The 15752-nt window shown below is 51.3% G+C and overlaps 5 protein-coding genes across 5 annotated transcripts; 1 reads left to right on the plus strand and 4 right to left on the minus strand.

The window, feature by feature from the left end:
* Positions 1–1897: 1897 nt before the first annotated feature.
* BKA58DRAFT_107011 (uncharacterized protein) lies at positions 1898–6848 on the minus strand. The gene is made up of 8 exons (XM_046163852.1): positions 6291–6848; positions 5593–6238; positions 4082–5541; positions 3359–4029; positions 3155–3305; positions 2947–3099; positions 2845–2886; positions 1898–2799 (listed from the first exon to the last, which is right to left on the minus strand). Exons 1-8 carry the CDS (start codon positions 6639–6641, stop codon positions 2203–2205), a joined length of 4071 nt encoding a protein of 1356 aa, XP_046029788.1. The 5' UTR covers positions 6642–6848; the 3' UTR covers positions 1898–2202.
* A 982-nt stretch (positions 6849–7830) lies between these two features.
* Positions 7831–8328, plus strand: BKA58DRAFT_436645 (Yos1-like protein; the record flags this gene model as incomplete). The annotated part of the gene is made up of 4 exons (XM_046173425.1): positions 7831–7864; positions 7915–7974; positions 8078–8185; positions 8273–8328. The coding sequence occupies 4 exons, from the start codon at positions 7831–7833 to the stop codon at positions 8326–8328; spliced, it is 258 nt and encodes an 85-aa protein (XP_046029789.1).
* Positions 8329–9150: 822 nt separating this feature from the next.
* BKA58DRAFT_436646 (uncharacterized protein) lies at positions 9151–9531 on the minus strand (the record flags this gene model as incomplete). Its single annotated transcript, XM_046173426.1, has 2 exons — positions 9151–9418; positions 9473–9531. 2 exons carry the CDS (start codon positions 9529–9531, stop codon positions 9151–9153), a joined length of 327 nt encoding a protein of 108 aa, XP_046029790.1.
* Positions 9532–9702: 171 nt separating this feature from the next.
* On the minus strand, positions 9703–12335 carry BKA58DRAFT_307416 (uncharacterized protein; the record flags this gene model as incomplete). The annotated part of the gene is made up of 2 exons (XM_046167155.1): positions 9703–11764; positions 11827–12335. 2 exons carry the CDS (start codon positions 12333–12335, stop codon positions 9703–9705), a joined length of 2571 nt encoding a protein of 856 aa, XP_046029791.1.
* A 661-nt stretch (positions 12336–12996) lies between these two features.
* Positions 12997–14219, minus strand: BKA58DRAFT_409317 (uncharacterized protein; the record flags this gene model as incomplete). Its single annotated transcript, XM_046172141.1, has 3 exons — positions 12997–13578; positions 13634–13993; positions 14052–14219. 3 exons carry the CDS (start codon positions 14217–14219, stop codon positions 12997–12999), a joined length of 1110 nt encoding a protein of 369 aa, XP_046029792.1.
* Positions 14220–15752: the final 1533 nt, after the last annotated feature.

Raw genomic sequence — 15752 nt, forward strand, 5'->3', positions numbered from 1 at the left:
TGGGCGTTCAGCTCGCATCGTGGCTTGGGGCCTTTGTCTGAAAGCGAGTGGCAACCGGCAGAAAGCATGCACTCGGAAACTGCCATCTCACCGCTGCATGCCTGGTCGGCGTGAGTGGTTAGGTCTTCGAGCAAAAGGGCCGCCTTGCATCCATAGCGCACGGAACAGCCTTCCAAACCCCCTCACTGTGTTCGTGGCTCCGCGGGGCCTGGTCATGCAGGGCAAGATCTGTTGGAGGAGCGCCATCCCGCTCAACATCGAGCTTGCAGCCTGCACTATCAAAGTCACTTGAGCGTCAGGCCTCCACTTCGCTGCATTTCCTTCTGGCGCTACGTTTGCGTGTGCATGTGTCGGCGGGAGTGGTACCCTACTCGAGTGGTCTGTGAATCGAGCGCGCCATCTGATGCCCTACTATGCATCGCAGTAGGAACAGTACAGCAAACCAAAAACAAGCCGACGTAACCCATCCCGTGCCATCCCCAGCGCGTCTGTTGCAAAGGTCGTAGGGTGTCGGCAGCCGCTCGCTCGGCATTTGGACGTTGGACCCTGCATTCGCAAGCCATGCCAGATCACCGAAGTTTATTAGCCGTTGTCTGTGAGCATCCTGCGCCCACTCGCCAAGCCATTTGGGTACTCGATAAGCTCTAGGGTGGATTGTTTTTTTATTTCCGAGATCGCACACTAGTTTTGCAATACGAGTGATAGCACGAGGCGTGTGGAGAAGCAAAGTCGGCTTTCCAGACGCATGCGGTACCGTAGACAATCTATGTGCAACAGCATTCCATACTTCTGGAGATCGTCAGTAAGCGTTTCCCCGCGATCTTCATATGAGCCAGGCATGCGGCTCTGCGAGATCGACCAGCAGCTTAGGATTGTCAGGCACATGTCTTGAACACGTTCAACGGAGCTGCGCAGTGCAGCAATGGGTTGCGCAAACACCGTCCGCCGAGGCTTATGTGCAGCTAGTGCTCAACAACCGCTCCATAACCGCATAGCGCACAAACAAACTCCCACTAGAACCGGGCAGCAAGTGAACCGAACAACGCCTAAACCAGCGTCAAAAAGCCAGGCAGTAAAACAGCAAAAGAAAACAGTCGGCGAGGCAGCGAATCAAGTGCTCCCGACGCTCTGGTACATTAACCACCAGGTCCATTTGCTAGCAAAAACACTAGTCACGGGCAGCGGTGCAATTGCGCGCTACAGCCAATGGCAGCGTGGTCAGCCAAGAGAGCGCTACGACTCGGCAAGCCGCACTTACGAGTTCTCAAGCCGCCCGATGTAACGTTCATCGAAACTGCGGGAGTAACGCGGGCTGTCAGGCTGTCAATCTTGGGGGTGGCTGCGCAACGCACGTCTGTGCTACAACAAAGTTTGAGCTGGAGATTCTGCATGTCCGATTCCTATCGCATGATCTCCAGAAAGTTCCCGCCCTCCTAACGGATAAGGTACATGATCATCACTGTCAAGCCAAGGAATTGGGTAGGAAAAGCAAACACTTTCCACTTCGCAAGGCCCGAGAGACATGGAACACGAGAATTGTGATGTGGTTCGCAGATCAAAATCTTTCTCTTTCCTAATCAGATAACGCGGCATCACAGCCGTTACTACTACCCTATCTCTCCTTTATGCGTCCGGAAGGACGCGCAATGCCAATGCTTTCCAACGCGCTGGTGGGGTTTGTCTCGACATTTGACTCGAGTCGAAGTCCACGTTTTCATTCTTTGCCCGGCTTGAAGGAGAATTATCGGATAACCAGGATGTGATCAGACGCACATGATCTCCACGAGCACGTGCATACTGCATGAGGAAAGCCGCATTCCCCTTTCTGACAGGACATCGCATGGGTCTTCACATCTCGGGGCCTGAACGGGTCAGGACGCGCATTGGCATTGAAAGCCCTGCCAATGAAATGAGGCTCAAAGGTCGCCGAGCAAAACCTCCATCTAACTTCCTGTCGCTACCCTGTGATGCATCCCTATCTTTCTGTGAAGTTTCCGGTACTGTGGTTGAGTGTCTAAGCGCTCCTGCATGACTTCTTTCTTGCAGATTGACTTTGACCTTTCGAGCAAGTGGTGCAACAGCAGGCAGTGCGCTGTCAATGCTTGGTCTGTAAAAAGGAAGGCGCGGGCGCCTTCTCGACATGTCGTGGCTCTATTGATGTTGAAATGACGCTGGTCGTGATGTAGCATTCATTTGAGCATTTCATCGAACGACGTGCTCTACGACTGTCCGTTCGCTTTCGTGATGGCGCGAGCTCTGAAGTCCCGGTCGTGCCAAGGTAGACTGTCTCGTGTTGGTCTTACTATGGGCATTGTTCGCCCTGTTTGAGTTGGCATCGTCCAGTGAACCAGACTTCTTTGTTATGAGAGAGTCTGATTCTTGTTCATGGGCTAATTTCTCAATGTTTGCCTCAGTCAGAGGCATTGATGGTTCGTTCTGTGGCCCCTGAGAGCTGTTGTGGCGGATGAGCTGTGGCCCGACTATGGAGAGCAGTTTTTCGTCGCGCAATTTCGTGTCTCTTTCCTCAGCGTAGATACGCCGCATAGCCCGCTCACCCTCGTTCTCGTTGGACCTTGTGAATGCTGCATCGCTCTGGTAATGAAGGCGGTCAAGTTCAGCGGTCAATGCCTGCGCCGTTGTTTCAGATTCAACCGACAGGCCTGCCGTTCGCGGGTGATCTTTTGCCCTAGAGCCCACCTTGGAGCTTGGGGTTGCGACGCTGTGTTGATCATTGTCGTTTGTGGGTGGCTTGCTTTTCGCCGTCTTTCGCCGTCCTTCGAGTGCCCACTTGACAAGCATCTTCAGGTCGTTAGCGGGCCCACCAGTTGGCTTGGGGAAACCTACCTTCTCCAGCAGCTTCCCTTTGACTGGCTTGGCGAGATAGTCCTACAGAGTCTTAGCATCTCCTATATCACGAATCCGAAGGTGTGCCCGGTGAAAACTTACATCCATACCACACGATACACACTTCTCCTTGTCGCCTTGGATCGCGCTAGCCGTCATGGCAACGATCGGAACACCTCGAATTTCGGGCATATTGCGCCATGGCGCCTCTGTCCTGATAGCATGGGTGGCGGAGTAACCGTCTCGAATAGGCATCTACAATTCCAGTTAGCAAGCAAAACGTGCAAAGACTCGTACGAAACTGCCTCACTTGAACGTCCATCAGGATGATATCCGGGCGTGGGTGTGAAGGGCCGAACTCCTGCATTAGATACTCCAAAGCTTCCTGGCCGTTCCACACTGCATTGACCGAGAAGTGAAGCTTTTTGATCGTCTTGAGTGCGATTTGTTGGTTGATGTGACTGGTCGTTTATTAGTCACCTTTTTCATGAGGACATGCTCAAGCGCAACTTACTTATCCTCGACGACGAGAACATGAATCTGTTGTCTTTCGTTTTCGGGAAGACTCATCAGATGATCCGGAATGGCTGATTTGAGCAATGGGTATGGTGAGCTCCCATTAGGAAGTTGTGGTGTCAACGGCGGTGTGTGGCCTTCCGAGCTGCCACATGAGACTGACATGTCACTCTGAAGTCGATCTGGAATTGACTCTAGATGAACTAAAGGTGATTCTCCGTCTTGCGAAGGCGCACGAGTAAACGGTATCCAGAAAGTAGCAGTAGTACCTTGTCCCAGCTTCGAGTCCAGCCATATCTGACCTTTCATGAGCTCAACCAGGTTCTTGCTGATGGTCAAACCCAGGCCAGTTCCACCGAAGCGTCGAGCCGTGGACGAATCTGCCTGACTAAAGGGCTGGAATAATCGCTTGCGGACCTCCTCTTCTATGCCAATTCCAGTGTCCTCAACGTTGAAGTTGACCGTGACCATATCCTTTGATTCTTGACTGATGGAGACGGCAAGTCTTACGGTACCCACCGAGGTGAATTTGATGCTGTTGGTTAGCACGTTGGTGAGAATTTGCCGTAATCTGCCTGGATCTCCCATCACGCGCAGGTCTGCCTGAACCTCATCTTGTATGGAGCTCTGGTAATCCAGACCTTTCCTCTGGGCAGCAAAAGACATCATCTGAGCGGGTCAGTAGGAACAATGAGGTCATATACTGTACTCTGTGACATACCTTGTTTACGTCTCGGAGAACGACGCTGAGACTGAACTGTACCTCCTCAACGTCCAGTCGTCCAGACTCAACTTTCGAAAAGTCCAAAATGTCATTGATGACCGTCAAAAGACTGTTCGCGCTTCGATGGATGTTCTCGGCACATTCCTTCTGTTCCTCGTCCAGGTTCATATCGAAGAGGAGCTCAGACATACCAATTACGCCAGCGATAGGTGTCCGGATCTCGTGGGACATGTTAGCCAAGAACTGCGACTTCATCCGACTTGCTTCTTTCGCTGCCGCTTCATTGGCCAGGAGCCTCGAATTCTCCTTCTCTTGCTCTTTGAGTTGTTCTTCTCTTTCCCGCAGCTCAGTTATATCCATAGAAACACCAATCACACCGTTCACAAAAGCACTGCCTTCGACGCCTGCAGTCCTGGAGGCGCTCATGAGCGGTACTAGACGGGTCCGGTAGTAGCGAGCTTCCGACAAGTATCTTCCGTTTACGACCTCGGCTGATTGTTTTCCCTGTAAGATCTCCTGAATAGGACCATGCCAACGCGCTCGATCGTTGCCACGCAACTCGAAGACATCGAAAACGTTCTTTCCAACCAGTTCGTCCTTCTTGTGTCGTTCGCTAGCCGCAATATCTCCTTCCAAGACCTTGACCTCATTGTTGCGGTCGATGACCCATAGGACTATTTTCGCGTGCTGAATGACCTGCTGTAATTGCTCTCTTGTCTGACGAGCCTCTTGACGTGCTAGGACCAGGTCGTGAATATCGGTACATGTGCCAAACCACTTGACTATGCGTCCGGAGTCATCGTAAAAGGGTAAAGCTCGTCCCAACATCCAGCGCCACTCTCCATCATAGCGCTGACATCGGTATTCTGTGTTGTATTCTTCGCCTGTCTTGAGAGAGTGGAACCAACGTTGAGCAGTTGCTGCCATATCATCTGGATGGAACGGTAGGCGCCAGCCCTCGCCTAATGATTGATCGACAGTCAAACCTGTGTAATCATACCACCGTTGAGAGAACCAGTCGTGAAGCCCATCAGGTGTAGTCGTCCATACCATGACTGGCATGAAGTTTGCAATGTACTCAAACTGCTTCTCGTTCTCTTCAATCTGGGCGGCAATTTGCTTGGTATACTCGGTGATATCCTTGAAGACCACTATACCACCGAGGAAATCCCCAGTCTCTTCGTGAAACACAGGCTCTCCATTGATCTCATACACAATCCGAGTACCTGTTAGCGGATGTCGCATACCGATACGCCGTCCTCCGACTCTTTCTCGTGTACGGCAGACCTCAATAATGGGGAACTCGTCGAGGTCCAGAAGGCGCTGGAAATCTTCGGTCCAACAGGTAAACTGGCTGAGGAAATCTCGCTGGTCTCCAGGCGCATAGGTGGAATCTTTCGAAAGTAGTCGCAGGAGGGCTTTGTTTGGAATTCCGAAGCTTTGGTCTTTCCACATTGCTGTAAAAGGGTCAATCAGAGACTATCAGAAAAATGTGGAAACATACATACCGTAGGCGGGCATGGTAATAGAGTTCAAGATAGCGTCCTTGAGTTGTGTCGCCTTTTGGAATATAGAGGCCGAATTTGCAATGTCAGCCTTGCCCCTAGTAGGAGGACCTCGAGGTGGGAATTCAGGCTGCTGTAGTGTAGGCGTAACAGCTTTGGAATTCGAATTCGAGCTGCTTCCCGAACGACGGCCTGATGAAGAGCTGGAGCCCGAGCTTCGGGACTTGTCGAGGCGAGCTCCCGTGTTTGTACGAGTGACTATACGACTGGAGGGTGGTGGCGCACTGTCAGCTGCTATTGCACTTGTGAAAGTCAGCGTGTAATATTGGGTCTCTTCAATGCTCCAAATGGATATGATGCAAGATGCCTGCATTGCATTTTCGTAATCTCCCTTTCTTTCAGACTTGTGCAACGTGCCCTCGGAATCCAAAGAAAGTGGCGCAATGACCACCTCTACTGATACGTCGCGTACCGTTGTTCGAGAAAGGTTCGTACTGCTCAGGCGCGGCAATGGTTTTGTCGACCGAGGGTTTCCTTGAGATGTCATGCTCGCTGCGGTCGGCGTGGTGTGGCCGCTGCCCATATGCGAATCTCCATCTTCATCTAAGCTGCTTGCTATCGAGTCGTCGATTACGCAGTCCAGAAAGCTCTATAAAAGTTAAATGGACAATCCAAGTGCGAATGCAAGAGCTATGACGAACCTCCCACGTGATCAGAATTGGGGAGCCATTCTGTAGAATATCTACACCAAGATCACCCATAGTTTTGTCCTGCAACGCCTCCGATATTGAAAGATCATGAATACTTTCAAAATCAATACCAAAAAGGCGACCCATGGCCTCGTTCGCCAACACTACCGTCTTTTGCGCAGACAAGACAAGAACCGGTACTGGCAAGTACTGAAGCGCAGTAAACGAAGCCATGGTGGCTGATGGCTCCGTGAGATGCATTGACATCGAGTCGCTACGAATCGAGCTGGGAGACGCAGATCTGGAGCGAGAGCGCTCTCCCATAGGGAAGTAGCCGCCATCGCCGCTGTCGGTCTCTGTCATTATGATCACGGTGGTGTGGTGGCGCGAGTATTATAGCCGCGTAGGGTCGTGATGCGACTCGTGTATCCGCGAACCGAGGCGACCGCGGAAGATAGGGCCGATTTCGAACGCCTCAACCAGACCAGTTAACAACATGGAGTGAACGCCCTGTCCTGATCATGAGAAATTTCGCGCGCAGCCGTATTCGAGGTCGGGAGAGAGAAATGCGAGTTTGCGGCGTGGAAAGACGTTGGGCGATGTCTGTCGACACGCTTTGGGGATCGCTATACGAGGGGTCGATCGGAAGGTCTAGACCCTGACAGATGCTACCAAGGTAACTACCGATGCTGCAAAAAGTGAATCGAGAGAGGCGACAAGCACACAAAGGCACCACCAGGAAGAGGTATGAGTGAAGGTTAAAGATGTCGCGAAGTTCTAGAAGCACGCTTCCGGGATGTCGGGTGCTATAACCATGACGCAAATTTGGCAGGTGAAAGAAGTGGAAGCACTTTTGAGACGGCGTGCGTCCGTAGCGGCCATAGGGAACATCCCCGAGCGCTGCCATTCGATGGAACATGGTTGTCGGGTGTTTGGCGCGAGATCTGGGGGGTCCATTCCTTTGGCTGATCCGGCGGCGATCATTGTGGGCTGAACACTCTTCAGCTAAGGGTCTCCAGGTCTACCTAGGTAGGTACTTTCCCGCCTTCTCTTGTCACCCTTAGACCGGGCAGTACATTGTGCATGGTGATCATGTCAATGGATTGTTCTGACAATGATCTTCACTACTGTTCATGGCCTTCTGGCGAGGATAGGGTATGATCGACAGGCGGTTCAACATGCCGCCTTGTTGGAATGCGATCGACAAGCGATGCACGGCAATCGAAATTCACATATTTACGATGCGAATGTAGCTCTTCCGGAATCACGATATCTGGTGCACATGTAGAAATCTTACTGATACAGCCATACCGAACTCTGTATTACCATATCGTTGATTTGGGGCGACGTCCTGTCAAGAAGCCCGAGCTGCTTCGAGATGCGCTGTGGTATGGGTTCCGCTTACATAATCCCGATGATGGTGATGTTGAAGCCCAGGACGACAACTGTCTTTCTGCTAGGCTGCTACATCGACACCTGCGGCTCTCAGCGATACCATCTTCGCATACCGTAGTGCACGACACAACAACACGATCCTGCTCAAATCTTACAAATGTTCTTCTTCGGGCTCGGCGGGCTGTTCACAGGTATTACATGTGAAGTCGCATCTGATAGATCCGCTCGCTAACACGCGCAGTCGCGGTACTCCTCGTCAACGCCATAGCAATCCTCTCGGAAGACCGTTTCCTCGCACGCAGTACGTCTACCAGGTCTTCATGACCCTCCGCAATCCTTGCGCATCTACGCATCCACTGGCACACGCGAATCTACAATTGAGCATCCGACTGACCAGGTCATAGTTGGGTGGACGGCATCTGCAGAACCCGGTTTCGGCGGTCCTCGCGACGATGCCAGCATAAAAGCGCGATTGATCAACCTCGTATCCTCAGTACGGACACTCATGAGGTGTACGTGTACCCCTCCATTCTCTCCAAGCCCACGTCCCTTGGAGGGGTGGAAGACCAAGTCAGGACACAGTTGCTGACACGATGCAGTACCGTTGATGTTGATCAACACCCTCATGATAATCTATCTACTAGTCCTCGGCTGAGCGCGGCGCATACACGTTACGAACCAGATCCCGACGATTTCGATTAGCATCTATACGGCGCAGGAATGGGCGTACGCAAGCGTTTGGCAGTGCACGCTACAAAAGGTTGACTTTATATGACGGAGTTCATGGCAACAAATACTTTATTGAAGAGCATTTGATATCCCTGCTTGAAGCGAGCGACTTGGGGCAGGACATGGAGGAGAGCACACCCTGATGGGATTGAGTGGGGCTGTTGAATCATAAGATACCACGTCATTCTCCCGCTGGAGTATGCAGAATTGAGCCTCACAAATTGCTTTATCTTTGGGTACGTTGCCAATGTGATCCGTATAAGCAAACTGGTCAGGCATATGGAAGTGAGAGAATGGAAATGGAGACATCTCGAGATTATGTGTAGTTTCAACAAAGACAAGCGATTGAATAATCCGAATATAGCGAATGATTTTGCTATCTATGATATCTGAGTCCCTAGAGAAGAGTGCAGATCGCGCTTACTGCTAAGGGAAAATTACCAAATGGTGAGGGTGTCGTACTCGAACACGACCTCGATTTCTCGATTTCCAGCACAGCGACGAATCCACGCAGATATTTCCTTTTCCGAGTGACGAGCCCACGCATTTTTCTTGTCCCAAGACATGCAGCCATAGATCACAACGCGCTCAAGGCCTATCATTGTTTCCAAAGTCCAGAGGGCGGCCAATGCATTGTTCTGCACTATATGCCTACCAGTCACCGGGATAACCTTACGAGTGAACTTGAAAGCCCTTCTAGGGACCCTGGACCTGGTTATAGCATCTCATTGCGCGTTGCTGAGTTTATTCAGGAACGCCATGGTATCCTCGGGCGGAATCTGGAAAGCGTAGAGCTTGAAAGGTAGGAGGCGTGTCTCGGCATGGATCTGGCGGCTGACAGCGAGGAGCCGCAGATCCGCAGATCCGCAGGGAGGGGTAGGCGGCGATCAAGATGGCTCTTGTACATCTCTGAGAACTTGGGAATTGTGGTGTCGCGAAACGCATAGGCATAGATTTGGTTGCGAATGTCGCCAGGGAGACGCAGAAAGGCCGACTCTCGCTGGTTGCGCGTGGTGCTACGGCGATATTAGCAATAACCTGGACAGCGCGAGAGTTCTGTCACAACTTACATGATTTCTGCCTGTTGTTCTTGAGCAAATCGGGCGCCGTCCCTTACTACCCGTACCATCGTTGTGTTTCGTACGCGATCCAAGCCTGGTGGTAGGCAAAACAGAAGGAGCGTCGAAGGTGGTTTCCAAGGTTACGAAAACAGTCCAATCGGGCTAGTGACAGCAAACAGTCCTCTGATGTCATCCATGGATTGCTGTGCATTATCGGGAGATGCGCCTCTTCTCTCACTTCAAACGACCTTCACCTCCTTCGCCACTGCGGCACAAAGTTCGACACTCACTCCCGCGCCAGAAAGTACGTGTATCCAAAGCCTCTGTGTATCACTCAAACGGTCGTTCTCACTTTTCACCTCTGCGAATTTGACTTCGCCCTTCTTCCCCTCTTCTTCTGGAACTCGCCAAAGAAACAGATCGGGTACACCCCCACCTCTTTGCCCGTATTCCTGTGCCATGACTTTGCACACCGTTGCCAGCGCCTCACCGTCGAAGCAGCGAGCGATCTCAAGCAGATCCACAACGTCGTATGTCCAGTCTAAACCCACAACGCAAGTCCGACGCTCGTGGTGGTCATCGTAGATCCTCTGGATGATGGCGGGTGCGTCGCCGTTTGATATCTCGTTCAATCTTGCGTTGATCTCGGATATTCGTGATGGATAGAAGGCGTCGGTATGTAAATCCAATGGACAGGTCTGATACGGTGTTTGAAAGACATTGGGTACATACGTGAACAAGACGTCGAAGAACAGGTATGCGAAGAGCGTTCGTACAATGCCACCTTCGCTGTGATAGCCTTTCCAGCCTTGGTCGCGGTAATGCGAGAGACACATGGCTTCAACCGAGCATTCGCCGTCCTCGCGCGGATCAATCCATATCGTCTTTCCACCCCGTCGGCCAAATTTCGAATGTGGTGAGCTATTTCGTCTCGACAGTGAGGGTCTTTCGCGTTCGATGCGTGTTCCCTCCATGACAACTTCGACCGGCTTCGTCAAGCGGACGTGTGAGAAGTCGTGTTGCAATCGTTTAACAAATTTCAGAGATAGTTCAAGTTTGGCGATACGCTTCTGCAAATCATAGTGATAAATAATGTGCACGAGGTTATCCTGCAACCCGTCTTCACAGGTCTGCAAAGCAATGAGCTTCCAATGCCTCTTTTGTTTCTCTGCGCTTCTGCCCTCTGCATCAGCCAGTGCGGCCATGTAGTGTTCTTCAAGCAATGCTTTGCGCTGATACCAAGCTCCTCTGCGAGAATGATGGAACAGTCGCTGTTGCAGCAGTTCATTCAAGAGTTCGTGCTCGCGCCTGTGCTCCTTCTTTCGTCTAAGTATATCAAGTGTCTTGTGAATGATGCGCGTGTATACCCAAGCTGGCGAAAGGCGACGAAGGTATGACCCTTCGCCACTTTGGTAGACGCTGTCCTCTTTTCGCTGCTCTTCTTGAACAAGCACCTGCCAGCGCGGGTATACCTCCTCAAAAGTATCCATGATTTCTTGATACCCTTTCTCCGTTGGCCTTCCGTTGAACTCCAAGATGCTGTCTATCCGGTATTGTGTCCGTATAGAAGCCTCATACTCGAGCAATAGGGACCGAGAGGCGAAGATGTTCGCAGATCGAGAGACAATGTACTCTGGAAAGTTCCAACGTGCTATCTTCGCCAAAATGATGGTTGTCAATGACTTCTCGGTCCATTCGGTAGAGCGGTAAAAGACAAGGTGGACACGTTCGAAGAGCTTCAAAGTGGCCAGCGAGAGTCGTATACAAGAGCCAGTTTCTTGCATAATCCTCCGCGTGAAATGCGCATCGCGGTTAGCATCATCGGAGAGATCGCCTTCTGGCTCTAGCTCGACATCGGGCGTTTCTGGTCGGGATCTAGATACGGAAGATGCTCGTGACATATCCGAATCCGACCGTTTCAATCCAACATGGCCCAGACCGGCCTGTTTCTGACTTGTGCGTCGTAGAGCCTTCAAAAGCTCACTCTTGTTCTTTCCCTTGACCTTGGCATCCTTTGCAAGAGCCTTCAGTTCGTCAAGTTTCAACAGGGATGATGCTTCCTCAAGTGTGCTTATTTCCTCCTCAGATCGATCCGCGAAAGTGAACGTGCTGCCCAGTGTAGTGCCTGCAGGGGCCTCTAGTTCGCCCGGATGCGACTCGACTTCGGAGGAGGAGACTGGAAGGTCGTATGTACGTTGCAGTGTCTCGGCTGCTGCGTCAAGATCTGAGATGTCGCCATGGTAGCCCAGACTCTTTATGCGATGCCATGCGGACGTCTTGCGAAGGAACAGTCGTACGTATCTATGAGAAAAATCGCAGTCAGTATGATAGTAGTACTCGCTGTACTAGATCTTAGAGCTTACAGATATTGCGCTTCGTAGCCTATCTCTCTCCACGTCCGGAAGACTTCTGTTTCGGCCTCATCAAAAAGGTGGCCTTCCTCGTCCAGCACAGTATCCAACGCGAGGTTGAATGCGTCGACATAGAGCGAGCTTTTGCCCCGAACCCATGATCGCTTCTCCAGGCGCTCATCTGTTCCGGCTGTCTTGCTCTCTTCCTCCGCCTTGTACGCCTCATACGCCTTGATGGCGTCATCACCTGTGTCAACTTGTGGTAGCGCACTCTCTAGATCTGTATTGTGTTCTTGTTCTTCCTCTTTGATCACAGTGCCACCACTCTCGTTGTCAGAGTCAAGCACTTCGCGCTTTACGGCCTTGCGAGGTGTTGGTGGAGGTTTCTTGGGGCTATTGCCCGTCTTCTGGCGCTTGGCCGGTCGATCTTGCTCGCCATCGAAGTTGGTAGATTTGGGATGCTTGATGAATCGGGTTATCATTTGATTGTGTACCGAAGGACTCCGAGGATTGAGCGCCATTGCGAGGTCGCAGCAAGCTGCGGAGCGGCGCCTCGAATCAATGCAAGTAGCACTCGCCACAGGCCAAGGCGACGCGCGAGATCGCGCTGTCACGAGGCACTAATCCTCAGCAGGACTTAGCGTATTCTGGCCCCTGACGTCATCGCGATGCCCTTTGATCTTTGAGTGAAGGACCTCCGCCAGGTTCAACGGACCTGAAAGGTGCCCAATCGCCGAGTGAAAACATTTGTACCAAGTGTACTTGCACAGGACGCCTTTGCTACGTGGAGTAAACCTCTTCATGTACTATAAACATCTAACCGCCTTCATGGGAAGTGGTCTAGGTGAGGATACCGCAGCCACAATCGACAGCTCTTAGTACTTGCCTAACACGGTAACATCTGCTCCAGGTTGAGATGAGATGCGACAGCAATATACGTGTGAAACTCTGCCTCTTAAGATCTACGTTAGGCAGAACCTGTTAGCAGCGATGTCCACTAAGAAGAATAACGACGCTAGCGGAGCAGGTGGAGGGTTGCGGGTGAAGGATATCCTACCGCAATCAATGGCTTTCTATATTGCTTAATTGGGTAACGTCTAGCTCAAGATGAGTCGAAATCCGATACATTCAGTAGACCCGACGAAGCGCGTCTACTGACAATAGGCCCGAGAGTTGGCATCATCATCTTCCTGCCTGCGCCTCCGGCCCTTCGCACCGAACCACTCTCGACTGAGCCAACTCCAACCTACTTCCCATCCATTGGTCACTTTGAATCTCTACTTCAGTATCAATCTGTACGCCCATGTAGGCAACACCAGGTACACCCTTCCGACTACTCGCCGCTTCCAAATCTCCTCTCCTGTCGTCGCTTCTTTGGATATCCTCCGTTCCCACGAAGGGGTCCTCGCTTTCTAGTACTCTCTGCCCAGATGCATGCATCGAAATTACACCAGATTTGATATCATAAGCGAGCTCGACGTCGTGTGAGCTGAGGTTTGTAAAGGTGCGTGCACGGCTCTGGCGTTTGGTCCTGGACAGGTTGCCGTATCCATGCGAGCTTTGTCCAGGCATCTTTGACTGCCCAGTGGCATAATAGCTTGTGTGCTCACGAAGGAAGCGTATGTGTTCGCGGAGAAGAGGCCAGATGCCAGGGAGATTAGCTACGTAGACGGCAACAGATGCCTCACGTGTATACCACAGCATGTATGTGGTGGAGTATACGTCCGATAGATTGTAAACTTTTGTCAGAATTGCTGCGACGATCTTATCGATGGTGTCAGCAAGAAGAAACCTCAAGATGACAGGAAGGGGAACGTACAACAAAGATGCCCATGCTGAATAGTATGCCCAGCACAGCTTTCTGCTTCAGAGGAAGAGAGAGCGACATGATCATCGGTATCGGCACAGCGATTATGAGCACATCACTACTTATGTTAAAAGTTGCCTGCACTATCGCGAAGTGCTCAAGGGTTGTGCATTGCGGATTTGGCGGCGGTACTGCCCAGTATCCTACGAATGGGCGGCACGCACTGAAGAAGGTAATTTCGACAGAGAACCAGCCAATAACGACCCAAAGTGCAGCCGCTTTAATCCACTTCATGTTCGTTGTTCCGGATAGCATGCGAGCAAACATGAACAGCATGCAGGCTTTCAGAGACCAAATGACGTTCAGCATGCACTACTGGGTATTAGCCGTGCGTCATAATGTGTATGTGTCTCAGTAGCTGTTAACGTACTTGCTCGGAAACGACGACGATCTTTGATCCTTTAATTCGCTCATCGATTTCTTCTTGAGCGAACGTGGAGAACTGCTCTGGCGGGAAGAGATTACTTCCACCACCCGTTGCGATGATGTTCAAACACACAATCAGCCCAGTATAGAAAGTTGGTACGGCTGTTGCCATGATCCAATCATCTGCTGCGAAGACGGTCAAACTTCCGACTCGATGCCACCGCGCATATCTGTTGTCAAGAGTGAGCATGGCGATAGGTCTCGACCGGGTATTACTAACGTGCGAAGCAAGATCATAGCCATGCCGATGCCGTACAATATCCATGACTGCACCGCCAATTGCTGCGGGAAGTCGGACATGTTGGTCCCTCCTACGATCGGGAAAATGATGCTATCGCCCAAAAGTCGTTCGGGTACAGGTTGTTGTCCACGAGATCTGTTGTGAAGAAAAATGAATGCTTGTATATATCAATTGTATCACCTCCACATGCGATGCTCCATGCTTCGGGTTGTTAATAGCTCGGCCCTTGCATAGTGTCAAGATAAAGGGCTTTGAAGCCTCGAAACAAAATGACAGCTCAAGACAATAAGGATGGTAACCGCGGGAATCCCATTGCTTGGCCAAGATAAACACACACACGCTGCACCTATCAACACACCTGGACATCAGACCATATTTGGGTATAACCCAACATACGGGACGGGTACTCTGAGACTATACCCACAAGAAACATGAATGAGCATCTCCGCGAAGGTGTCATCGGTATCCTAGAATCCTTCAGAGCTCCATGGCGTGGAAGACCCGTGGCGAAGATCACCATCTAAGTCGACCTATATAGTTAGCATGCTGTGCCAGCCCGTTGACCTTTACCAAGACTGTTAGTACGAGTCTTTGATTGGTGAGAATTGTGGCCGACAGGTAAGTTTGCCCCTGGACGAAGCGCGGGATGCAACATTCAGCGTGATGGGGTCGACCGAAAGCGTGGGATGTAGGCGCCGCCCGAGGCGGACGCCTCCAGCCGTACGGTAGGTATCGTCCGCATCTCAAACATCTGAAGGCTTCACGTGAAAGAGAAGCCTAGGGTAATCCTACTCACGGCAGGACGAGCGGTGAGTAACAGCCTCAACAACGAGAGAAACACCGTGTCGTTGACCGAAACGTGTATTTGACACGCATCACGCCGCCCAGCTCAATCTCCAAGACCACACGAGCCACTCAAGTTGCATATGAGCGTAGTGACACTCCGGTAATAAGACATGAGTTGTCCTGCCGTATATGCGTCTGTTTGCGCTAATATTTACACAGAGATGTTGAAGCGTGGAGGCGGGGAGGGTGCGCGATAAGAGAAAAAGGAATTACGACGGAATGCGGATGTCATCCGCCAAGCGATCCCTGTCACTGCCGAATCCAACATTCCATGAGCTTTCAGAAACCAACCAAGACTTGATTACAAGGGACCTATCTCAAAAGAAACATATATACATTCTCAAGATAAGGAAATATGCAGGTCCCAACAGACCTTCCAGCACTAGAAACAGACAGCGGAGAAACCGGAACAGCTCCATAGGAGATCTGCATCCAGGTACCAAGCCACAACATGCAGGGAAGGACCAACCACGTACACCAACCCCAACGCCAGAGAAAACGCTGAATGTAAACGCTAAACCGCTCAGAAAGCTCCATGCATAGAGAAGACATAATCCA

Source organism: Alternaria rosae (assembly GCF_020736505.1).
Source record: "Alternaria rosae strain MPI-PUGE-AT-0040 chromosome Unknown BKA58scaffold_2, whole genome shotgun sequence".
NCBI classification, from domain to species: Eukaryota; Fungi; Ascomycota; class Dothideomycetes; order Pleosporales; family Pleosporaceae; genus Alternaria; species Alternaria rosae.